The sequence below is a fragment of the Heterodontus francisci genome, chromosome 23 (assembly GCF_036365525.1).
Source record: "Heterodontus francisci isolate sHetFra1 chromosome 23, sHetFra1.hap1, whole genome shotgun sequence".
Lineage (NCBI taxonomy): Eukaryota > Metazoa > Chordata > Chondrichthyes > Heterodontiformes > Heterodontidae > Heterodontus > Heterodontus francisci.
In genome coordinates this window covers 54,057,047-54,082,162 of record NC_090393.1, presented here as the reverse complement: position 1 = coordinate 54,082,162, position 25,116 = coordinate 54,057,047, and the positions used below count along the sequence as shown (strand labels likewise).

Genomic DNA, 25,116 nt, shown 5'->3' with positions numbered 1-25,116 from the left:
GTTCATGTGACTGCTACTAACCATCTCCTTCTCAAGGTCTTTAAATCCTGTGCCTTCTTATCAACTTGAGAGAGACCTGCCAGACAGTTCTCAGCCAGCTCTTCAAGGACTTTAAGCTCCAGCCGCAGCAGGGTTGTTACAGTTTGACACAATTTCCCACAGTCCCTCTATATTGGCATCTTTTGTATTATGCCCCATTTTCTACTATATTATACTACAAGAGCTCTTTAGTAGGGTTAAATGTTTAATTATCTTAGTGTTTTGAACGATGCTTTACCATTCAGGTAGCATGTTGTTCCTTGACAATTATCTGTGGTTCAGGACCTGGGAGTATGCCTTTGCTTTCTCATGGTAGGAGCCTCCCGCTGCAGATCAGTACCCTTCCTTTGTGATGCCCCCACCAAAGACATTCCAGTAATCTGAACTTCAACTGACAGGTAGATATATAATTAGTTATGTATTAGCCCTCTTAAATTTGAAAAGCTGTGAAGAGAAAAATTGCACTTATTAGTATCTTCATCATTGGCATTACACAAGTTCCATTTCAGCTTTCTTCATAACTATGGGAATAATGCTGTTAAAATTGCAATAAGTCAGAGAACCAAGAACTGGACCTATTAATTTTATAAATGTTGAACAATTAATGGTTATAATTTGGTGCAGCAATTTAGTGCTTCTGTAGATAAACAACAGAAGAAAAAAAAATTACATTACAAAGGGGTGTCAGGGCACAATTTGCATCACATCCCTCAAGGTTTATGAGAAAGGGTCCTGGGAGTGAATATTAGTTGGGGCTCTCCAGATAGGTAAGTTTTAAAACCACTGCTTTTAAGATTCTTAAACAAGATCTATGCTATTTAAGATACACCAGTGTGGCGATTGACATTGCAAAAATACATTTAGAAGTACATTGTAATCTAATCTATACTCAATTAAAATCAAAAATACTTTCTCACACCTAGTACATTTCTGAATCATATAACCAAAGGAAGCCACAAGTAAGATTTAAAATAGATCTGCATCCAGCTGCCAGGTTCTCAGAAAAGGTAGAACATGGAAAAAGTTGCAAGTTAATAGCTTTGCATTATATAAAGCACAATAAAGTAACAAGATTGTCTTAAATGCTTGTTAATTTTGAGTTTTGTATCAGAAACATAGAAAAATAGGAGCAGTAGGCCATTCCGCCCTTCAAGCCTGCTTTGCCATTCAATACGATCATGGCTGATCATCCAAACTCAGTAATAAAAACAAGAAATGCTGGAACCACTCAGCAGGTCTGGCAGCATCTGTGAAAAGAGAAGCAGAGTTAACGTTTCAGGTCAGTGACCCTTCTTCCGAAGAAGGGTCACGGACCCGAAACGTTAACTCTGCTTCTCTTTTCACAGATGCTGCCAGACCTGCTGAGTGGTTCCAGCATTTCTTGTTTTTATTTCAGATTTCCAGCATCCGCAGTATTTTGCTTTTATCCAAACTCAGTAACCTGTTCCCGCTTTCTCCCCATATCCCTTGATCCCATTAGCCCTAAGAACTATATCTAACTCTTGAATATATTTAATGATTTGGCCTCAACTGCTTTCCGTGGTAGAGAATTCCACAGGTTCACCACTCTCTGGGTGAAGAAATCTCTCCTCATCTCAGTCCTAAATGGCTTACCCCTTATCCTTAGACTGTGACCCCTGGTCCTGGACTCCCCCACCATCGGGAACATCCTTCCTGCATCAAGTTTTAGGATTTTTTTTTCAAGTAGAACAAACAGATGGTACGGTAGGAACAAGTGGATGAAATTATTCTTGCTGTCTGTTTTAAAAGTGAGGTACTTTTGATCATCAGCAGTAATGAATGCTTCTATTACATCAGTTCACATCTTCCTTACACCAATGTTTGACCAAGGTTAGAAGTTTATACAGTGAAACCTTTTTCAGGCGAGGAGGCAGAGCCAAAGGTTTCCGTCACTCTTGAGAGACGAAGTTACAGAGGGTGTCTCTCTCATGGGCTCCCTGGAGGTGTGGCAAATCCGGAGTTCTCACTGTCGCTGGTGGATGGTGATCGTGGAGCACTCTCAATTGGGCTCTTTGTATTACGAAATTTATTCAGCAATGTTGTATTAAAGGCAGATGCAGGAGAACTCATTTCCCCTTCCTGTGCTGGCCGGCTCTTAGGGATTTTGGATGGAGTTCCACCTGGAGACCTACAAGAGGAGCAGACAGGAACAAATGGCAGTATTTTGACATCTAATTAGTAAAAAAAAAACAATATCATGAGATAAATGGTATATGGTCAGAATAAATACTGTTGTTTAGTGGAATTTAATTGTTTTTTTATCCAATGCAGAACAAAATGATGTTACTTCTAGAATACTTCATTTTAGAAATGAAACACAGAACTTTGACAGTGGTATATTGTCGGAGTGATGCAGCAGGAATTGAAGCTGTTGGAGGTGATTAATTAAGAGTATCATAGATGGAGAGTATTGCACATTAAAGCATATTGATTGAATTTTTTTTGTCCATAATACGTTGGTATCAATGTTAAACAATCTTCATAGCACTATTTAAAACAGAACTAATTTAAAATTAACTATTGGTTTGGATTATGTTTCAAAGTCACTTACTTGTCTAATCAACCCAAAGCTGTTTCTCATTGTCATCAAGAATAACTAACAATCACAATACCAGTTGAAAGTATTAACATCTGGTTATGTTAATGGGAAACCATTACAAAGTAATGTAAAAGTTGCACAGCATTTAAGAGACTTGGAAAAATTCAGCAACCTTTTGTGTGTGACGCATATCCTTGTTAACTTAGGTGAAAGTGCTCTTTTATTTTACCTAACTCAGCTGATCTGCGGCTTAAATGAACCATTTTTGACTTTCCTGAATAATTCAGCATGATTCCTACCATCCCTAATCCTTGTGACCTCCCAGTTCAATATGAACTCCAGTCCATATCACAAACAAAGAAGGACAAGCTAACAGCTGGAAGATGGTGACAGACAGCACAGAGATCTGCAAGGAACTGTCGCTTCTACGTAGAAGCTCAAATGGAGGTCTAAGCATAAAGCATGAGGGCACTGGGAATGCTCCACGTAAAATCTCCAGGGTTTTGTGTATCCCTGAGAAACCATTTATTAACATACCTGCATTAGGCCACTAATTTAAAAAAAAACATGGGATAACAGAATAGAATCTGTTAGAACACTTTTGAAGGTAGACATTTAAACAGAACACTTTCTACATACCTATGAATACCTGTTGAACGTAGTCTCTTAAAGTGGTTTGCAGCCAGCAGCTCAGAGTGAATACTTTGGACAGGTTGAATGTTGTGGTCGCTCTCAAGAACTCTCAGATCCCCAGTACTAGAAACAGAACATTTAGAAGCAAATCCGTAAAGTGACTCAAAGCACACAGAAGTCAATAAAATGAGTGTGGTTATTTCATATTCAAAAGCTAGGTTTTGATCTCCTTTGTTTTGTGCAGGAAGTGGAAACTTTCCCATTTTAGGCAAACTGTGTCAGCAACAAACATTTCCAGCTCAGGTATAGCCAGACACAGAGTAAAGATTCTTCAACAATGTGTGTCAGCCCCAACCTCAGTGAAGCAGCCCATATAAACCTGTGTGACATACTTTTCATTTTCCACACAAGCTGTCCTGGAGTGCCACTGAGTGAAATTCGTGCCAGGTTAGGGACTATTTGATGCTTCAGGATCACACCCACGTGGAACTGGATTAAAAATGTCAACATTTCTTAATAGAAATGATGTTTCTTCTCAAACACAGGAAAAAGAGTAACATTAGAACTTTAAGCTGGATGGAACTGGGCTGCAGCTCGTTGAATTGAAAAAAAACAAGAAGCATGATCAGGCCTGTCTTCCAAGTACCTTGAGAGTTATGGGGAATGAAAGGTGCTAACAGAGGTTTGTGTTAACAAGTTTACATCCCACACTGGGATGATGGGATTGAATTTTCTAGACTCCTATCATATACTAGGAAAGTTCAGTGTTGATTCTCTAGGGATCGCCATTCGTAAAGATAAGAAAGGCAGAGGTAATCGCCATTTAACAATGTTTTCTTCTTGCAGTTAATGGTTTCACGTAGCTCCTCTGATGGTCTAGTGGACAAAAGGCACTAAATCAGAGACCCCAGGCCCAGTTTTAAATAACTACTTAATAGAAGTTCACTCTCTAGCATACTGGAATTCTGTCAACACTTAGTGGCCTGTAAACCCCCACTAAAAAGCATCATCAGGCATCCTGAAAATCCCACCAATCTTATTCAATCTGCAAAACCATCAGAGTATTTGTGTCCAAGTTTTGAGGACTTGACTTTGACATGAAATGTATCAAACTTCATTGGATTGTGCATACTGTTATGAAGGTGTTTCATGTTTTAATATTTTTTGAGGACTTGTGTGTAAAAGTCTGTGGAAATCTGAGGAGCTACTGGACTTGAGTTTTTTTTTTGAAAGGTCACTGGAAAGACTTGGGAGCTTTTGTTTAAAAACAACCCTTACTGCATGTCACATGTCTTAAGCTAAATAAACAGCAGGAGCCTTTGTGATGAGGGAGAGTTGTTTACAGACAAGTGACATGTCAAGATTTATGGTGGTCAAGAGTTGGTTTTGTTTTGGATATTGTTTTGAGTCAGTTGGGGGTCAGCCTGCTCAGAGAGAAGACACCAGCTCATCCTTTCTCCACCTCTCTGAGAAACAGTGAGAATCCAGTGCGATAGCTGAAACTCCTGATGCCGCATTTCTCCGGGAAAGCATGCCGGACTAACCCTTGAAGTTGTCTGAAGAGAACTATTCCAAAAGGATCCCAGCGACAGCCCTCGACGTGTATTGGGACGCCAGAATAAAAGTACAACTGATATCATTCCATATCTTCTCCTTTTCCTTCAAGAATTGACAGTATTTGGCCAAGTATTCCTTTTTTGTCATTTTGTCAAGAAAAAATTTACATACCCGGGGATGGTAATGGTCCTGTCTGGGACATTGTCTGTAAGGTACGATTCTGTGAGCATGACTATGTCAGGTTGTTGCTTGACTAGTCTGTGGGACAGCTATCCCAATTTTGGCACAGGTCCCCAGATGTTAGTAAGAAGGACTTTGCAGGGTTGACAGGGCTTGGTTTGCCATTGTCGTTTTCGGTCACGCTCATCCTCACCATGCTCAATGTGAACTCACAGGTCACATATTAGAGTGAGAATTTCAGTCACTCTGTATAGCAAGATGCATTTGTGAAGATCGCTATTCAGTATATATAGGAAATTCTAAAAGAAAATCTTTTTATCATTTCGCTCAAGAAACCAAACCAAGGACATCTTCAGGATCAGATTTATAATGTCACTATATATAGTGAAGGGTTTTTACCTCATGGTGGTTTAAGTGTCCATCTTGAAACAATAATAGAGTCATATAGACAATGGACAGTGGCTGGCAGTGTATGTTTATTTTGGCAAATGCAGTACTTTGTTTATGTACACTAGAAATCTCAATTTTCATCTTTCTTTTCAAAAGTTAGGACACATGATCTCAATACTTGCCATACTTTTACAGTGCTCTGAACCACAAACTTTTTTTCCCAAAGCGTTCTGGCCTTCGCTTTTGCAGGAATATTTATTCTATCAGTGTGTCTAATACCAAACACAATGAAGAATTTTTAAAATCACAGCAAAAATAAATCTGAAACTATTTTTTTTTGCTGTAATCTTTCTCATGCCCTTTCACTAACACACAACCACAATGTTGCCTCGTTGGTGGATGAACCTGAAATCAGAGCACCAAGATCTGCTAGTATTAGCAACTTGTGATATCTGGAAAATGTGGTCAAAATGGATTTAAAATTTTACACATGGTCCTCAAGGCTGTGTGGAACACACCTGTACTGCTCACAAACAGAAAAGCTTGACTACCTCACTTCCTCTTGTTGCCACTCCCAGTCAATATCATTGGGCAGCCAGAGTGTAGCTTTCAGTCAAGACTGCTCGGTGTCCTCATTTGTGACACAACAAACTAGCACACCTGACCATCAGGCAGACTGAAGAGGACTGTGAATTAAAGGCCTGCTACCCGACCCGAACCTGACAACATGTGTTGGGATCGGGTCGCTCTTCCGGGTCCTGCTTTTGAGCTCGGGTTGGGTCGGGCCGGTCCGGGTCCGGCACACACAGCAAGAAGTGGTAAAAGTAAAAAACCCACTTGAGCTGGGAGTTCGGGACGTCAAGGAGGGAAACTCCGAGTCTGCGCAGTGAGCGTCTCTATGACGTCAATCACGCTCATGCTGCAGCTTCCTTAAGATTGGGAGTCGCAAGGCAGGTAAAGGGAACATTCCGGTTGTTGGGTTGGGTCGGGTCGGGCACAGGAAAAATTGGAGGGACTTGGGTCGGGCTTGGGTCTGATGTGGTCCTGTCGGGTTCGGGTTGGGTTTTTTCCCCCCCCTGACCTGAGCAGGCCTTTACTGTGAATAATGTTAGCAACATATAGGATTCAAATTCCAAATTGTAGTAAGTATGCTTCAAATTAAATACACCATTCCCTCACCTTTTACAACGATGATTCAATCTGGCAAGTCCATAACTCTCCAGCAGATCTGGGGTCGGCAAGACCATTGCTTCTCTCTGCAAGACAAGAAATAGATCTCAAATTTGCTGCGCTCAAATCGGCTGCCACATTTCCTACATTACAACACTGACTGCACTTCAAAAGCACTTTGTTGGTTGCAAAGCTCTTCGATACGTCCTGATATTGTGAAAGGCATTACATAAAAGCATGTTTTTCTTTCCTTTCTAAGTAAAAAATGCAGGGCTTCCTCGCTCCTCCTGACCATGTGTAGTAGCTTTCAGTAGGGTGATGCCCTCCTCAGCACACCCCAGCCCTTCAAAAAAAAAAATGCATAGAACTCATCACTCTATCCAATGTTATGTAGCTTCCTTTTGAGGCTGATTACTTACTGCATGAAAATTGGACTTGTCTTTTAGCGGGGTTTTAATCCCCAGATTACAGGAAGATGGAAGAGGTGGTGGTGGTGGAGGAGGAGGAGGAGGAACGACAGCAGCTGAAGGTAGTGAGGTACTTGCACTGGTAGAGGTCTCAGCCTGCTCCTTCCATCTCTTTTCAGCCAATCGCTTGGAGGTCCTTTGTGCACTACCTTTAGCCTCTAGAACACACAAATATCACAAAGAACAGTAGATATTAAACCGGTGCCCAAATCAACTAATGGTAGCTTTCGATTATTGCATAATTTTAATGAAAAAGAGATTCAAAGATGTGAACTGGGACAACATTGAGTGCTGTACATTCTTTCCGGACAATTCCATATTAGCTCAATCATTGTGGCCAGAGGGTGACAGAAGTGATCATTTCTCTTTACAATTCATATTAGTACCAAGCATTCCCAGGTTAGAGATGAACAGAAAATGCTGGAAGTACTCAGCAGGTCTGGCAGCATCTGTGGAGAGAGAAATAGGGAGGAAGTTAAAAAGTAGGACATGGAAGGTAGTAATCTCTGAATTATTCCCAGTGCCACATGCCAGCAACAGTAGAAATAGGAAGATGGGGAGGATCAATGCATGGCTTGAGGCATGGTGCAGGAGGGAGGGCTTTAGATTCTTGGGGCATTGGGACCAGTTCAGGTGCAGAAGGCACCTATTCAAAAAGCATGGGTTGTACCTCAACAGGACTGAGACCAATGTCCTCGCAGAGAGGTTCACTAGTGTGGTGGGGAGGGTTTAAACTAAATTGGCAGGGGAGGTGGACATCAGCATATAGAAGTAGAAAAGAGGAATATGGTGCAGGAAGGAATGGCAGTGTTTGATAGTACTAGAGAAGGAAGTAGTACCATATTAGATAGCAACAGACTAAGGACTATGAGGAATAGGAAGACAGGTTTACAATGCATTTATGTAAACGCACAAAGTGTAATGAATAAGGTGCAAATAGCCATGTTGGAATATGATGTAGTGGCAATTACCAGAAACATGGCTTAAAAATAGCGAGCTCTAAGCGCGTAGCATTCATGGATACAAAATGTTCAGAAAAGATAGGGAAGGAAAAAGAAAGGTGGGGTGACAGTACTGATTAGGAAAGACATTGTAGGGCAACAAATGCTGGCTTTGCCAGCGACATTCACCTCCCACGAAAGAATTTTTAAAAAAAAATGAATCTGCATTTAATGCCTACCACCTGCATACAATTGAACACAATTAATATACAATTAACTGATTCCCTTCTTTTTTTAAATAAAAAGATTGTTTTTATGTACACCAAAAATTTCAAAACAAAGACTTTCATATTCTGTACAAAGCATTACATTGAGAGATGCCCCTCCTCTAGGGCTCTTAACAATTTCTTCCTATATGCTTTTTTTGGAAAACAATCTGACAGTTGAAGACTTGCATTCATCCATTTAATTTCAGGATATTTCCTTTCTGTCCAGCGTTTGTTTCAATCCATAATCTTTCCCCACTCACACTTTTTGTAGAGTATACATTAACCCACAATAAATGATTATCTACACAACATTCAATGGGTATACTATCATCAGTCTACTCCATGATCAGTCTGGAACTTCACTGGTGTCCCAAGTAGGTGCCTACCATTTCTCCACGATTTTGACTATAATAACTATAATTACTAAGTATTATTGTAGAAAGACTCATTCTGGTCGCCAGGTCTATAAAACATGGGATGAAAATATTTCTGTCTTTGTCCCATACCTTTAGATCCATGGCACCTACCTCGTTAAAATCACACGCCAATGGAAGGCTTGCAAGAGGATGTGGCAGTGTCCTTTGATACCTTTTAAAAATTATTATACAGATTTCACACTTCTCACTAATCTCTATTTGCCTCGTACACACTTCATCAACCACACATGCATCTTTTATCAAAATTTTTAACCTTTGACAAGTAAGGTGAGCAACTTGTTGATGTAACTTTAAGACACTTTTCTTTCTCTCTGATCCTTACCACCAAATGCCATTAATACTTGTCTAACATTCTGATGAGAAACAGGTTTTGTTAAAGGGATACAGTAATGTCCTGACTGGGTAAACTGCAGATCAAATGACTTCCCAAAAGTAATTACCTTTCAAGTTTTGCTTGTGCCTTTTTCATAGAAGGTTTACTCAACAGGTATCTCACTAGAGACTACATCAGTACTTAAAAATGGCTTGTTGCAATTATTTTACATGGAATTACAACTCTCTTTAGTGACCTTATGGGTTGTCATCACCAAATATAAAGCAAGCAGTACTTTTATATTTCTTAACCTTGCACGATCCTCACTACTTAGGATAACACTTTAACCCAATCTGTCCCTCATACTGTTGAAGTACAAGCACTATCTGGTACTGCACAGTAAAAGGAGTCTGCAGCTAACACATTTATCACAGGACTGAAACTCCTTGTGACCAGTATAATTTATTCGGATTCATCATTACCTTCATCTGCTTCCTCAGAACTCTCTTCGTTATGTGTCACTTTGAGGACCCTGCCTCTATGCTCTGGGCAGTTCACTGCATATTGATACTTCAAATCACACCTGAAGTACTTATCAACGGTTCCTTGGGCATTCCTGGGATTCATTAGCCCATATTTTTGTTCCAATTTTGTCTTCTGCTGTAATAGCCAGATCTGCTAAAGATGCTTTCATCCTGCCTGCCTTTAATTCTTCCATTATATTGACGCTTGCACCCAGTATCTGGACTATCTGTATTTTTAAATCTGGCAATCTTCTATTTGTTGCATCACCACAGAATGTCTCATTTGTTCCATGAAGGCTGAAGGAAATGACTTTTTCTCCAGGATTTTTTTTTTTAAGGCAGCAGACAGCTGATCTAACGGAATTTCCTTCTCCGAGAACCAAAGGCCAGATAGAACCAGTTGCCTGTCCGTATGAGACACCTTAGCACAATCCAGTAATTTAAACTCAAGTACTGATCCAGGGATCCTGAAATTGAATTTCGGCAATGTTTTACAGAATCTGTTGAAGTACATGATATATTCTTCCATGGAATGACCATCTGTTTTCTGAAATCAATCAAATTCTGACCATGTCTCATTGGCATTTAACAGATCATCTTTCTTGTAGATTTCATCCAAGAACTCTAATAGAAGGCCCAAACCTTCATAACAATCCAAGTGACAGGCATGCATCTCACAAAATACTTCACTTCTGATTTTACTTCTTGTACAAAGCAAAAATGCCTTTAATAAGGACACAAACCTTCTCTAAAAGCCTACTTCATTCTTCCACTGGTCATTTGGTACTGACTCCGTGAACAACGGAGGGTAATTCTACCCTGACAATTTACACTTGCTTTCTGCCATTTTCCGCAAAGCCGAAATCCTAGTTGCCATTCTGCCTGAAATCTTATTTTTTCTTAGTTCACAACCTTCATCTTCTGTCAACCATTCTCTGCTACCATGTTCTATTCTGGAAAACCAGGTGGTGAAGAATAGAACTGGAGCCTATGTTTACTTTCTTTTTATAAGCATTTATTAACAGTCACTTTACAAATGCACACCTCATAATCTTGGCCCTCTAAGTGTACTCTCATAACCCAGATGTACCATAAATTTAATGGGACAATACTCCCCACTAGGTATCCCAACTGTTTAAATAATTCAAGTGCAATAGATTTGTTGTTGATCCAGCAGTGTCATGCACAATTAACAATTGTGAGAAAGTCATTTTAATATTTACACAGTACATCACATTGTTCTTCATTATATGGGATATCTAGTTCTCTACAAGCGCAATCTGATATCTGCAAGGTTTTTTTTTACTGACTGCAAGCTGTGCATTATAACGCTCACCAGCTCTTTGTCAATGAGAAAACCCAACAGGAGTGCAAAATGGGGGCAGCTTGACTTCCACAGTGTATAGAAACTGCAATCAGCAAGGAGATAGACCTTTGTTCCAAGATTCATACAATGTGTCATACAAGTTACAAAACAGTCAGATTTAATTGTGATACAATTCTTTTGAATATCTGCCGACTGACTCCTTGTAGGATGTTGACCTGCTATAATCAATTCTATCAACATATCACACACCAGAATGCAGACTTCCCAGAGTATTCACCAGCACGTTAGTAAAATCTAGAGAAGCATAGCTCCAACCATGGCTGGAGTACAGAATTTGCTGCTGCAGTTGTGTTGGCTGCTTATGACCTTTTCATGCCAGACTCCTTCCATCCAGGTAGGTAGCTGCATTTCCTTATATCAGATCTATGAATACGGAAATGCATAGCTCCACTGATATATCTCAGTGCACGCTACTGGAGTGAATTTTAGACTCTGAGCAATTCAGTAATGAGAGTTGAATTTTAAATTGTGCCATTATAGTCAGCCATTAAGCAAGGAGGCTTGAGGATATTTGAGCCTTTAAATTGTACATTTGATCAGTTTTTTGTATTGCCAATGTGAATCAATTGCATGGTTAAATCTACAATAGCAACGCTTTGATCTCATTGCCACTTCATTGAAAATCTCACCCAATTCACTGACTAAACAAAACTCAAGTTATCATTTTAAAGTTTTCACAGCAACTGGAAAGGATCTGGAATGCACTGCCTGAGAGTGTGGTGGAGGCACTTACAATCATGGCTTTCAAAAGGGAATCGGATAATTATCTGAAGAGAAAAATTTTGCAGGGCTACAGGGAAAAGGCAAGGAAGTGGGACTAGCTGAGTAGCTCTTACAGAGAGCTGGCATGGACACGATAGGCTGAATGGCCACCTTCTGTGCTGTAATCATTTTATGATTCCAGAGAGAGAAATGGTCCATAAACAAATGGTATTGCATAAACTGCAGCTAAATTATTATTCAAGTGTGGTGAAAGAATGAGCTTACATTTATATAGCACATTTACAGCCAACAAAGCACCTTGGAGGTTTAAAAAAAAAATTCATGGGACATGGATGTCGCTGGCAAAAATCAGCATTTATTGCCCTTTTGTGGGTTCCTAAACTGCTGCAGTGCAAGTACTCTCAAGGTGCTGTTAGGTAGGGGGTTGCAGGATTTTGACCCAGTAACAACGAAGGAATGGTGATATTTCCAAGCCAAGATGGTGTGTGACTTGGAGGGGAACTTGGGAGATGGTAGTGTTCCATGTGCCTGCTGCCCTTGTTCTTCCAGGCAGTACAGGTTGCAAGTTTGGCAGATGTTATTGAAGAAGCCTCGATGTGTTGCTGCAGAGCATTTTGTAGACAGTACACACTGCTGCAACAGTATGCCGGTGGTGGAGGAAGTGAATGGGGCATCAATCAAGTGGGCTGCTTTGCCCTGGATGGTGTCAAGCTTCTTGTGTGTTGTTGGAGCTACACTCATCTAGGTAAGTGGGGAGTATTCCATCACACTCTTGATTTGTGCTCCGTACATCATGGAATGGGTTTGGGAGTCAGAAGGTGAGTCACACACTGCAGAATACCCAGCCTCTGACCTGCTCTTGTATTCATGAGTGGTTGGTCCAATCGCACAACCCTCCATGATACATGCACTCCTCTAATTCTGGTCTCTTGAGCATCCCTGATTTTAATCACTTCACCACTAGGGGCCATGCCCTTAGCACTGGATTCCCTCACCAAACCTTTCCACCTGCCTGCCTCTTTCCTCCTTTGAGATGCTCCTTAAAACCTACCTCATTTATTAAGCTCTCGTGAAGTGCTTTGGGAGTTCTTTTTTAACATTAAGAATGCTACATAAATACAAGTTGTTGTAGCTCATTGCTACAGTGGTGGTTTTCCAGAACTTGGCCTGTTACAGTTTGTTTAAAATATAGAAATTATTCAATTTTCACATGGAACTTTCATTTTTGTTTCACTCCACCTCTTCAGTTCACATTAGGCTGCACCTCGCAAATAAGGGCATTTAACCCCACAGGGTATATCTATGGGCCAGCAATGTATAAAAATTCAAACGGTTGCTTGGGGAAAGAGAAGAAACTTTCTCTTTTAAACAGCCAGTGCTATTCAAGGCCTGGGACTGCTTGTCCCTGAATGTTAGTGCAGAACAGACAAGTATTTAATTCCCTAGTACTTGTCCTATTCCAGAGACTGAAGCATAAAATTCTAGGCTGGCATGTAGTGCAATACTGAGGGAGTGCTGCATTATTGGAGGTGCCATCTTTTGGATGAGACATTAACCTGAGGCCCTGTCTGTGCTCTCAGGTGGACATAGAAAATCACATGGCACTATTTTGAAGTGCGGGAGAGTTCTTCTCGCTGTCCTGGCCAATATTTGTCCCTCAACCAATGTCACTAAAGTTATCTCATTGCTGTCTGTGAGACTTTGCTGTGTGCAAATTGGCTGTTGTGTTTTCTACATTACAACAGTGACTATACTTTAAAAGTACTTCATTGCTGTAAAGTGCTTTGGGGATACCCTGTGGTTGTGAAAGAAGCTGTTTAACTGCAATTCATTCTGCTTGTCATAAAACTCCTCTGTACTCCCTGAAAAAATGTCAACAATCTCAAAGCTCATTTCTGTATAAATTTTTGTGTTGTGAAGATAGTTCGTGCAAAAAGGGTTTTCATGACCGGTTTGAACACCTGGACTGGAAAACAAATTACCTATCACTTTGTCAGGATGGTCGCAAATGTCATTGTGACTGCTAGGCCAGAACAAGAATTACAGAAGGTATAGTAACACATAGAGCAGAGTCATAATGGCCCAAATTTGGAGTCAGTGGCAAAGAAACAGCACTTGCTGCTGACCTCGAAGAAAGCTGCCCAGAAAGATCTAGTGATCTCCGTGGCGTGGTTTTCCCATTTCCCGAAGGCAGTTTAAATCTGGTGCCAAGTCAAGGGGTTTGCTTGGCATGCAGCAGCAGTGATCTCAGTGAGCAGATAAATAGCCAATCACATTCAAGTATTCACACACAATAAACTATGAATATAAATAACCTTCACATTTAATTAAAATTTTAAGATAGCGAAATAAATCATAATGATTGGATTAAGATAGAAACTAAAATAAAGATAAACTTCAAAAAAACTTTAACATTTTTTTTGTGATGGACAAATTTAACTTTTCACAAATATAAAATTTGCTTCTCCAGTCTAGTGAAGGTGTTTAGCAGTAATTATGAAGTTAGTGCATTGTTAAAAACCCAGTTACATCACATTCAACAAGATGCAACTTTTTCAAGAGTTTTTACAGCGAAACTAACAGCATGAGAGCGGAAGTTCTCATCAATTCAAAAGATTTTCCATTGAATGCCGTCTGAGGGTGCACCTGAAGTCCCGCAACCTCCAAGGATACAGACCAAGTGCTGGAAAATGAGATTTGGCTGGGTGGCTCTTTTTCTAAATATCTGAAAAGCAGGAATGTGCACGGATGTGGGGAGGAGGCGGAGGAGTGGCAGTACATGAATTGCTCCTTAGGAGAGCCAGCACAGACACAATGGGTCAAATGGCCTTCTTCTGTGCTGTAATGACTAAGATTTTATTCTAAATTCTGGATTTTCATGTTATTCTGCATTTGTGTGGTCTCCAGAAGTTGCTGTCAGTTTCAGAGGAGTAATGACAGCAAACGTTGATATTTTTGCTGTCATTACCAGCCCAAAATTTGGGCCAATAAGCCAAGAGGTACAGTGCCAATAACTGCTCCATCCCACCAGCAGTGGTGTAATCTCAAAGTACTGCAATAGTCTGTAAAACCCTAAACGCAACCACAAATAATCAGACTCATCTCAAAATATTGATAATTGTATGGTATAACTACCCACCATCTTGTCCACAGGAGCTGAGAAAGTCAGACACAAATGTAGCAAATTATACTCATCTTTTTTGGACAAAGATGCCATGCACACAAACCCCACACACAAAAATCGAGCAAAGTACTGACCTGCTAGCTCACTTGCAAGTGGAGAGCACAATTCAACTTGTTAATATTCATAAATTTGCTTCTCCCTACTCAGCAATTAGTCAAAATTAATCTCACTAATCTCATTAATTATAAGGGGATGTTTTTAGTGTGCTTATGCAGTACTATTTTCCAGATCCATCTCTTCATTCAAAACATTTTTCATCCCATTCCTAATGTTGCAATCACCACCATACCACTGCAATTCCTGGATCTATGTGATTGCTGCATTATGATAGGTTTATACACTGAAGAAAATACCAACTCCATTGCTGACATGTCTAGTTTATTACCAGTGATTTTAGAGGTTCTTAAACAAATTCTTTTAAAAACTGTGGACTATTAAGAGGATTCTGATGCTCAAGACAAATCAGCTTCCCAAATGACTCCAATCCCTCATATAGTGCAACCACGGCTTCGGAGATCCATCTGCAATATTGCATCTATTCTGAATTCAACACACTGGTACTGGTACAAAGTTCAGATTCCAAACACCATAAGGCGGTCCCTTTAAAGAGCAGTTCTTATTTACAGTATCCATCATATCCGCACAGTACTCTAACCAGATCTTTGAACTGGATTTGAACAGGAAAAATTGCAGAAGGTAATGGGTTCAAGCACTATTCCGGGAATGAAGCACATAATCTAAGCTGACACTCCAGTGCAGTACTGAGGGAATGTTACATTTTCAGAGGTGCTGCCCAAGGCCCCCTCTATCTCTTCTGGTGGACATTTAAAGATCCCATGTCTCAAACTGAAGAGTAGAGAAGTTATCCAGTAGACTGGGCCAACAATCATCCCTCAACCACCAAAGTCATTCAGCTCATTGCTGTGTGTGGGTTATTGCTGAGTGCAAAGTGGTTGCCATGTTTTCCTTTGTTTCAGAAGATATATTAAGGTGCTATACAAGGACAAGAAAAAAAGTAATCAAATCCACATGAGCAGCCTGTCATACCAGAAAACAAGACATTTTGTTTACTGATCGGTTTAGCATTACTGCAGGCTCTTATTGTCTTTGTTCATGTCCCAGTGAAAGAAATGTTTCAACACATCAGTTCTGAAGTCAAGGTGGGAGCAAATAATTGCAATTTGTAATGGAAATATTGCAGACTAGAAAATTCCCTATTTTGGAAAAGTGCCCAAGACAAACAGGGCTTGAAGCAGTGTGGATGATAGACTTGTGTGGCATTTGAAGTACTGTTTTGGTATTTAGCTTTCTTGCTCTCATTGCAGTGCAGGGCAAAAGATCTTAAACCTGGCAACTCCACTAGGAAAAAGTTCAAGTGATAGGATAGATATATGATCAGATCTTGCTTAGTTTCTTAACTCCCCAACTCTGCAAATAAATACCTCTTCCTAATCATCTCTTCCCAAAGACAAATATGACCTTTATCCAGTTTGATTAACTAAGATTGCATACTGGGGGAGAACACACTTAGTTATGTTAGGTGCTACACAACATGCTGCCAAGACTACCCAAGCACATGAATCACAGTGGGATGGGATTTGTTACATTACTGTGCTGTCTCTCACAAAGCCGCAGTGCCATTACAAACTAGAGCTAAGCTCAAATAAAACTGTGTGATTCGACACTGGACACAGAACAAATTTCAACACAACTTTAATTATATCCAGCTAAAGGTAAAAGAAAACATGCTCCAACCTACTGCAACTCTGAGAGATAAGTTTCTAACCTCCCAAATTATAAGTGCAGCCTATTAAGAAGCCGGATATTCCAGTCTGTTACGCCCTAGGTAGCAAATGCAGTCAACAACACTTACCCCAACATGAAATGTGTTTTCCTCTTCTTAGGTTTTAAATTTGGCAGAGTATGACAAAACCAAAATACAATATGGTTATTCAGCCTTTGCATCTTTCCCACTTTTACAGCAGGTGAAACAATGCTGCCTTGATCTGGGTGCTGCTTCAGCAGATTACATCCTGTCCAACATGAGTGATGTCATCAGCAGGGAATGTTGTTAAGGAAAAGTAGGAGAAACTGGATCAGTATTCATTCTATCATATATTTATATTGAATGAAGGTCCCTACAGGAACATCTGGTAAAGCCAAGGAAAAGATTAGCCATGTAGGGTACACCGAGGATCAGCAGGTAAAAGCTACAATGTCGAGTACATTTTATTGCACTTGTCCACATACATCAATGCTATCATACACATACCTTTGCAAGTGGTAAATTAGACATTAAAACAGATGCATGCTACTCATCTGATTCCAGCCCTTGCAATACTGATCCCAATCACAGTCCCATTTGTAGAGTGAGTTTAAGTTTCTCTTAGCAATTAGTCTTTGAACATTAGGGGACTCCCAGGATTCTATTAAGGCTTCCAAACCAGAAAATCCAAGCATCTGTTCCATAGGAATTAAACAGGGTTTGAAAGTGAAGTTAGAAGCAAGTCAAGGCTGAATGTTCAGATACCATGATGCAGTCAATTAAGTGGGTAAGGCTATAAGTTTTGCTGCTCATGTGGCACAGAACAGCGGTCATAACCCAAGCCCACCAAAACTAAATAACCAAATGTGGGCTTCTTATACTTCAAATAATCATAACCTATAGGATACCACCAGTTTATACTGCAAAATATTACATTACCAATCATCGTTTCACATCAATTTCAAACCTGAGTCTTGGTTGGCATGCATGCAAGTTGACACTGCCACATCTTATGGGCACTGGGTGGCAATGTACATCTCACAAACTCTCAGCAATTTATCTGCATGGTCTCTGTACCTGAGAAATTCTGTTTTTCTGATTTTTTCATATCTTAGGAGGACTCAACTATCTGGCGTTCAACCATATTGGAAGAACTTGGGGAAGTTTGGCTACTTAAAGGCAAAATACAATATGTGGTCACCGGTCTGTGTCAATTTTCTCAGCTACATCCAACTAAGCAGTGCATCTATGGCCATGCTAAAGGAATCTCAGGCATTATTGTCATATCATCATTGAACGGTATGAAATGTAACCTCAGCTTATCAAAACCTCATGAAATCCATTCACAATGGTTTAACGAGCCGCATAATATACTAGAAACCAAGGCTCCGAGCAAAAAATTAATGTATCAATCCTCCAGCCTCAGGTATGTCAGGATTTCATTCTAGCTCCAGTTCCCTGTTTTAGAAGGTCGGACTAGATAGGCCTCATTTGTTTTTAAGATCATAAGAAGTAGGAGCAGGGGTAGGCCGTCCGGCCCCTCGAGCCTGCTCCGCAAACAGTGAAAAACACTGCTTGAAAGATGCAGATGATTCAGATAGCGTGATTACTGAACAGAATAGCCCAAGAAACAGTCATAGCTTGTATTTTTCAAACTGGCTCTGAACACACAAACTCTTGTCACTAGTACCATATGAAAACTAGATATTCATACACAAGGTATAATAGACACCCCACCATCAACTTGCATTTATAAAAAGAGAGGGAGGTGAAGAAGCGGAGTTGTTTAGAGACAGAATTCCAGAGCATGGGCCTAGGAGACTAATAATATGGCTGCCAATGACTGGGCAAAGGGAAGGGAGAATGTACAAGAATGCATAATACTATACTCCTGAAAAGACCTCAGCATTGATTGTTACGATAGAATCTAGCAACCATTTTCCTTACCATATTAATGATCTCACAGGAAGGATTGGTGCGTCCTTCACTGCAGTCTATTCTGCATCCAAGTTTGCGGTGGAAGGTTTCTAAAGCTTGCTGTGCAGAGAGCTTAACTCGCAACAAGTCAAGGTTTCCATCGCTGTAGCAACAGCAGAGGTTCTTATCAAGAGTACTATACTGGAAAAGACTTATTTTTTTTTATTTAGAGATGCAGCACTGAAACAGGCCCTTCGGCCCACCGAGTCTGTGCCGACCACCAACCACTCATTTATACTAATCCTACTCTAATCCCATATCCCTACCACATCCCCAACTTGTCCCTATATTCCTCTACCACCTACCTATACTAGGGGCAATTTATAATGGCCAATTTACCTATCAACCAGCAAGTCTTTGGCTGTGGGAGGAAACCGGAGCACCCGGCGAAAACCCACGCGGTCACAGGGAGAACTTGCAAACTCCACACAGGCAGTACCCAAAATTGAACCCGGGTCGCTGGAGCTGTGAGGCTGCGGTGCTAACCACTGTGCCGCCCAAACTTTTGATTAGTGAGCTGAACCTGGGCTGGAATCAGAAACACTGCATTGATGTTTGTGACCAATTCTCTCCTCCACGCCCCAACATAAGGATAGGAACTGCAGTAGGCCATTCTGCCCCTTGAGCCTGTTTCACCATTCAATTAGGTGATCTATACCTTAACTCCACTTACCCACCTTGGTTCTGAAACCCTTATTATCCTCGTCCAGCAAAAACCTTTGAGTCTCAGTTTTGAAATTTTCAATTGACCCACAGCCTCAACAGGTTTTTGGGAAAGAGTTCCAGATTTCCACTACCCTCTGTGGGAAGAAATGCTTTCTGACATCACTGCTGAATGGCCTAGCTCTAATTTTAAGATAATGCAGCCTTAAGATTATGTTTTGGACTCTGCTACCAGAGAAAATAGTTTATCTACTGTACCAATTCTTTTAATGAGCTTAAACATCTCTATTAGTTCACCCCATAATCTTCTGCACTCAGGGAAATACAAGCCTAGAAAAGCGGGGGTGGGGGGGGTGGCACGGGGGAAAGAGAGAATGCAGACAACATTCCCTCTAAGCTGGGCAGTTGAGCAGCAACCCAAACGTTTCCACACAGGCAGCACACAAATCGGCCCCTTTAAGTTACTGCGGGTGGGCAGCCTGCACAAAAAAATTTAAAGGGGCTGTGCACTTCAAAAACAAAATTTAAGGGTACATTGGATGCTTTAAACTCTATAATGTGCCAGATTGATTCTATTTTCCATGCAGCCTGACAATGCAGAAACCATTTCTGAATGCCAGCTATATCACCGCATCACTCGGTTCCTCAGCACAAAATATAGCAGGCAGTTGACTGAAACACAGTTGATTGACTAGCACATGTTCTATTTTGCACAAGTTGTCAACTTGTGGGGAACTCAGTAGTGCAGTGGGTTAGAGAATGGCCATTCCCCTTGGAGACTTGAATTCTAATCCAGTTTAGACTGTTGGTTAGGGAAATCCCCACAATCCAGCCCCTATTGAGAAAGGAAGAGAAAACTTCCCCTATTATGGAATTAATTGTGAGCCCATAGGATGGTTGGTTTGAGAGAAGAATAAATTGCCACAATGGTGCAGTAATGACTGAGGGAGAGCAAAGAATATTGTCACTTCATTTGAATGAAAGAAAAATAATGCAGATGCTGGAAATCTGAAATATAAACAAGAAATGCTGGAAATACTCAGCAGGTCTGGCAACATCTGTGGAGACAAAAGCAAAGTTAATGTTTCAGGTCAGTGACTCTTCATCAGAACTGCATTTTATATATTATTTACTTCATTTTTTCAGGTAGCAATACAATTCTTATTCAATACTCATCACCTCAAGTTGCTTCCACGAGTACTTCATTCAAATATTATTATAGCTCCAAACTCTAGACATATTTTAAAGGGCAAAACACAGGTTTTGACGGATGTAACTTGATTCTGACACTAGATGCCTGAAATTAAGTGTTCCATACCTAGCACTAAATTCACAAAAAAATCAAATCAGGTTGCACAGCTAGTGTGAAATATGTTGTGTACAGCCCCAACTGTAGTACAGACGATGTCAACCCTTGCCCAGAGAAAATGCTACATCAGTGCAAGGGTGCAGTCATAAAAATCAGCTTGCTCTCCATTCAGATGTACACTGTACAAATATACATTTAAAACATGGCTATTGGTTATTCCCAAATTTCAAAACAATTATTGAAAGTGTACTCTGGACAAATAACTTCACACCCACTTTCGTTTGTGCTTCTTTCAACAATGCAATAAAAGCAGTCGGAAATAAAATTAAGCTTGCAGCCTCATCTAAAAATGAATGTGTCCTTGAGGTAGTGAAAGCAGGTGTCCGATGAATGCCAGAAGTTTTATATCCATTCTGGAGCATAAAAATTGCCAGTTTACTGAGGGACATTGCCCCTGGACTGATGGCAAATCTTTTGGACTGGCTATAGGCGTCGGAGAACATCAGCTAAGTTCACTGATTTATGCCATAACTCTGTTTAGAATTCATATAATTGCAAATACACCATTCTAATCATCAGTCCATTCACTTATAAACTGGAGACAATCCCAACATTGCTGTCACAAACATACCGCCGTTGCACTGTGGATACCTTCCTTTTCTGGACCAAACAGCTGCAGAAAGTGCCCTGAGGCTGGTCCCACAGATGAATATGAAATACTGGGTAACATCACATTACATGAAAACCTGCAGTATGCTAACTCAACTTTGCTTGTACATTCACACATCCCTCATTACTATATAATTGATACGCGGTCAGCATTTGTTGATTCCAAGTCTTACCACAAGCATATGTTTGAACTTTTCTCATCTCATCTTTCAAGTGTCGGAGTCTTTCTTGTAACTCATCCATGTTAACAGCATTGCAGCGGTTCATTCGACCATCCACGGCTGAGAAAAATTTAGCCTGCAAAGAAAATGCTCACATTTATCAGTCTTTGACGTGACCCACAATTAATGCTTGGAAGGCAATAGTTTAGCTTTTAGTTTTGGGAAACCAACACATAAAAGGAGCAGTTAAGTTTGGTGCTCTACCCTCAAGACAGCTCTGGAGTCTTCAATATCTGGTTCAGATTCTACCCCACAGCAAACCTCTGCTCCTAAAATGCCCTTTCTATTATATTTGTCCATGTAATCTTCCCCTCATATTAGCTCTCACCCCCACACTAGAGCTCCATCTACCAGGAAATAGCATAAACTGCAAGACCAAACGTAGAAGTTACAGACAACAACTAGTCCTTAGCACTTCGACCACATTTCTAACTTATCTGACACAGTTGACTTTGCCCTGAGCCATTGACTTTTATGAGTTAATCAGGTAACCAGTGTTGCATGCAACGACTTGGCTCATCATGAACACAGCACTGCCAGCAAGAGCAAAGACTGAAGAGAGAATAAAGCAACTTGTACCTTGCTCAAAAAAAGTGAAAAGAAGTGGGTTCTGGTGCAATCAACACATTTTCTACTGGTTAGTGATGGTTACGGTACCTTAATAAAGGATTTCAACCCAGCCTTCTCCAGTTCAGTCTGTTTCCGCTTGCGCACCACCTTCTCACACAGTAATGGGTTCTGCTCCATAGCGTGAAATAAGTCCTGCAGTGCCTTTTCCGTATAGCTGAGTGCTTCAGCCTCAAATTCTTCTTTTGTCAGACGCTTACAGAATATCTTGCTCAGAGGATATTCTTGATCAAATTCCTCCAGGGTTTCCATCTCAACTCTATGGGGGGTGGGGGAAGGAGACAGTGGGGGAGTATGGGGGAAATTACAGATGATATATTTTATTGATCAATTCATTTTACACATGCTCAAAGATAGTTATCTCACCATGCTGCTATAGGGTATCATTTGGCCTTATGATAAAATACAGAATCATACAAACACATCAGAGAAATAAGGGGGATGAGTAAGAGATTACCCATGTTGTAGGGTCTTATACATTGAGTGAAGTGACCCCTACATACTGCAGGACCCTGACCTTTTCAAGAAAACCTGTCACTCAGAGAACTGACAAAATATTTTTCGTTTGCCGATAACAAAAAAAAGTCTCAGAGCACTTATAAAAGGGGAGAGGGGTTTATGTGTGGTCAGTAAAGGAATAAAGGAGCTTTTATACAAGAAGTAAAGGATTTCAGAGGAGGAGACGAAGGCACAGTCGAGCATACGCTTCCAGGAAGTTTCTGAACCAAGAAAGGCAAAGTAGTTTTGAAAGAAAATTTGAAACATAGCGTGAAAGATCAGCCTTTACCCTGTGGGGTAAAGAGGGTAAAGGATAAGAAGCAACCATGAAAATAACTGAAAGTGTAGGCTTGGACATGTTGCCAAATAAGAACCTACAAGAAAAAATGTGCCATCAGACTTGGAGGGATTTCAAATTGAGAAGAATACAGAGATCAGATTGATGGGCCACAGGAAGCCTGTGGATATGGGTGATGACAGGAGTGACAGGTGAGCAGGTCTTTCTGTGAGAAGGACGTAGGCAACAGAGTTCTTAATTAGCTGAAATTTGTGAACAGTGGAGGCTGGACAGGAGAAGATACTGGGTAATTTGACTTGAGGCAAAGTCAACACGGGAGATGGAGGGAATACAGCAGTGAAGAAGGTGGGCAGTGTATGTGACATAATCGCTTTAATGTTAATCCAAGATGTTTATAAAATAATAATGCAAAATTATCTGGACTGTACAACTTGATATACCATTGCCAAGATAATAAAAGGCGGAGGAGAATTGATTTCCTGTTGCAGACTGAATTCACCATGGCTAGGAACTTAGTAGGTTGAAGCATCAAACCACACTAAGCATGTGAGGAATGAATGCTTCGCAACTCACTGGCTCACATGCCAAAAACCAAGACGTTAAGAGAGTAGATTTGCAAGATGTAAAATAATGCAACATTTTAGAAAGACGAAAACATCAGTTCATGAAGTTGCAAGATTTAGTTTCAACAGAGCAAGTAGTTATAAAGATTGGATTTAAAATGATCATTGAAGGCGCCTATAACATTTTGGGAAAAAAAATAACCCTTCATAGCTACAGCATTCTGACAAATTCGGGTTTTCAATGCAAACTTTGCAACTGTTGGAGATACTGTAGAAGCAGCCTCACCTTGACCAGGAAGCGGAGCGGGGAGAAATCCAACTATCACCTCAGCAGACAGCAGCGCCGCTCCCTCTCACTCCCGGACAGTCCACAGGCCCCGGGCTCTCTCCCGGACAGTCCGCAGGCCCCGGGCTCTCTCCCGGACAGTCCGCAGGCCCCGGGTTCCTTTTCTTTTTTTTGCTTCCTTCAAACTGTACAAAAATCAAATCTCCCTCCTTATGGAAAGAACCAATTGGATACTACCGGAAGCCCAACTGACCAATCATACTGCCGACTGGAGAATAATCACCAATCGGAAAGAGACTTGTTGCAGGTACTCCTCTACTGGTCACAAGGCAGCCATCTTGGTAAGGGAATGTCGTCCCGCCCCCGGTCCAGCGTCTGCTTCTCACCCACCTTGTTATCGTTGAGCTCCTTATCTCGAGAGACAATGGGTAAGCGCCTGGAGGTGGTCAGTGGTTTGTGAAGCAGCGTCTGGAGTGGCTATAAAGGCCAATTCTGGAGTGACAGGCTCTTCCACAGGTGCTGCAGAAAAATTTGTTTGTCGGGGCTGTTGCACAGTTGGCTCGCCCCCTGCGCCTCTGTCTTTTTTCCTGCCAACTACTAAGTCTCTTCGACTCGCCACACTTTAGCCCCGTCTTTATGGCTGCCCGCCAGCTCTGGCAAACGCTGGCAACTGACTCCCACGACTTGTGATCAATGTCACAGGATTTCATGTCGCGTTTGCAGACATCTTTACAGCGGAGACATGGACGGCCGGTGGGTCTGATACCAGTGGCGAGCTCGCTGTACAATGTGTCTTTGGGGATCCTGCCATCTTCCATGCGGCTCACATGGCTAAGCCATCTCAAGCGCCGCTGACACAGTAGGGTGTATAAGCTGGGGATGTTGACCGCCTCGAGGACTTCTGTGTTAGAGATATGGTCCTGCCACCTGATGCCAAGTATTCTCCGGAGGCAGCGAAGATGGAATGAATTGAGACGTCGCTCTTGGCTGACATACGTTGTCCAGGCCTCACTGGCGTAGAGCAAGGTACTGAGGACACAGGCCTGATACACTCGGACTTTTGTGTTCCGCGTCAGTGCGCCATTTTCCCACACTCTCTTGGCCAGTCTGGACATAGCAGTGGAAACCTTGTTATACACACTAACATTAGGGGTATTGGCCAACCTATTGATAATGTAGTGGGGGATCTGCACAAGGGCTAATGGTGGCTGCATAATTTTGTTAATTGAAAACTCTTGGCAAAAGTCTGAAATTAAAATACTGAATGGACGAGTCGTCGACTCATGGTGAACAAGTCTACCCGTTTTATGCTTTTGCAGTGTTTCTGCTGCAACAAACGCATCCTCCAAGCTATACCCCCTCTTCAAAGTCCCGTGTCTGACACTGGTTTAGAATGTGAAATCATAGGCGAAAAGGTGACAACTCGATCAAAAACCAAGTTTTATTCAACTTAAAGCCAGAGAGGG

General features: G+C 41.1%; 2 protein-coding genes across 3 annotated transcripts in view; one reads left to right on the top strand and one right to left on the bottom strand.

Annotated features, from left to right (window-relative positions):
- Positions 1-25,116, top strand: part of sirt4 (sirtuin 4) — a 74,027-nt gene that overhangs the window by 35,421 nt on the left and 13,490 nt on the right. Inside the window, exon 4 of one of the 2 annotated variants that reach the window (XM_068055306.1) lies at positions 17,655-19,492. The exons of the other annotated variant lie outside the window; for it this stretch is intronic. The gene's annotated coding sequence lies outside the window, so the exon portion shown is untranslated. Of the gene's footprint in view, positions 1-17,654; positions 19,493-25,116 lie in introns of those variants that run through there. 2 annotated transcript variants of the gene reach the window in all.
- On the bottom strand, positions 1,396-23,980 carry LOC137382823 (mitochondrial fission regulator 1-like). Its single transcript, XM_068055303.1, has 7 exons — positions 23,651-23,980; positions 22,036-22,264; positions 21,331-21,454; positions 6,949-7,154; positions 6,539-6,615; positions 3,239-3,355; positions 1,396-2,188 (listed from the first exon to the last, which is right to left on the bottom strand). Exons 2-7 carry the CDS (start codon positions 22,255-22,257, stop codon positions 1,987-1,989), a joined length of 948 nt encoding a protein of 315 aa, XP_067911404.1. The 5' UTR covers positions 22,258-22,264; positions 23,651-23,980; the 3' UTR covers positions 1,396-1,986.

Coding starts and splice junctions, on each gene's coding strand:
- LOC137382823 (XM_068055303.1), bottom strand. CDS start 22,257: ATGGAAACCCTGGAGGAATTTGATCAAGAATATCCTCTGAGCAAGATA. Junction 7,155..21,330: donor AGTTCAAACATATGCTTGTG/GTAAGACTTGGA, acceptor TGTGTGTTCTAG/AGGCTAAAGGTAGTGCACAA. Junction 3,356..6,538: donor TTGAATCATCGTTGTAAAAG/GTGAGGGAATGG, acceptor TTCTGTTTCTAG/TACTGGGGATCTGAGAGTTC.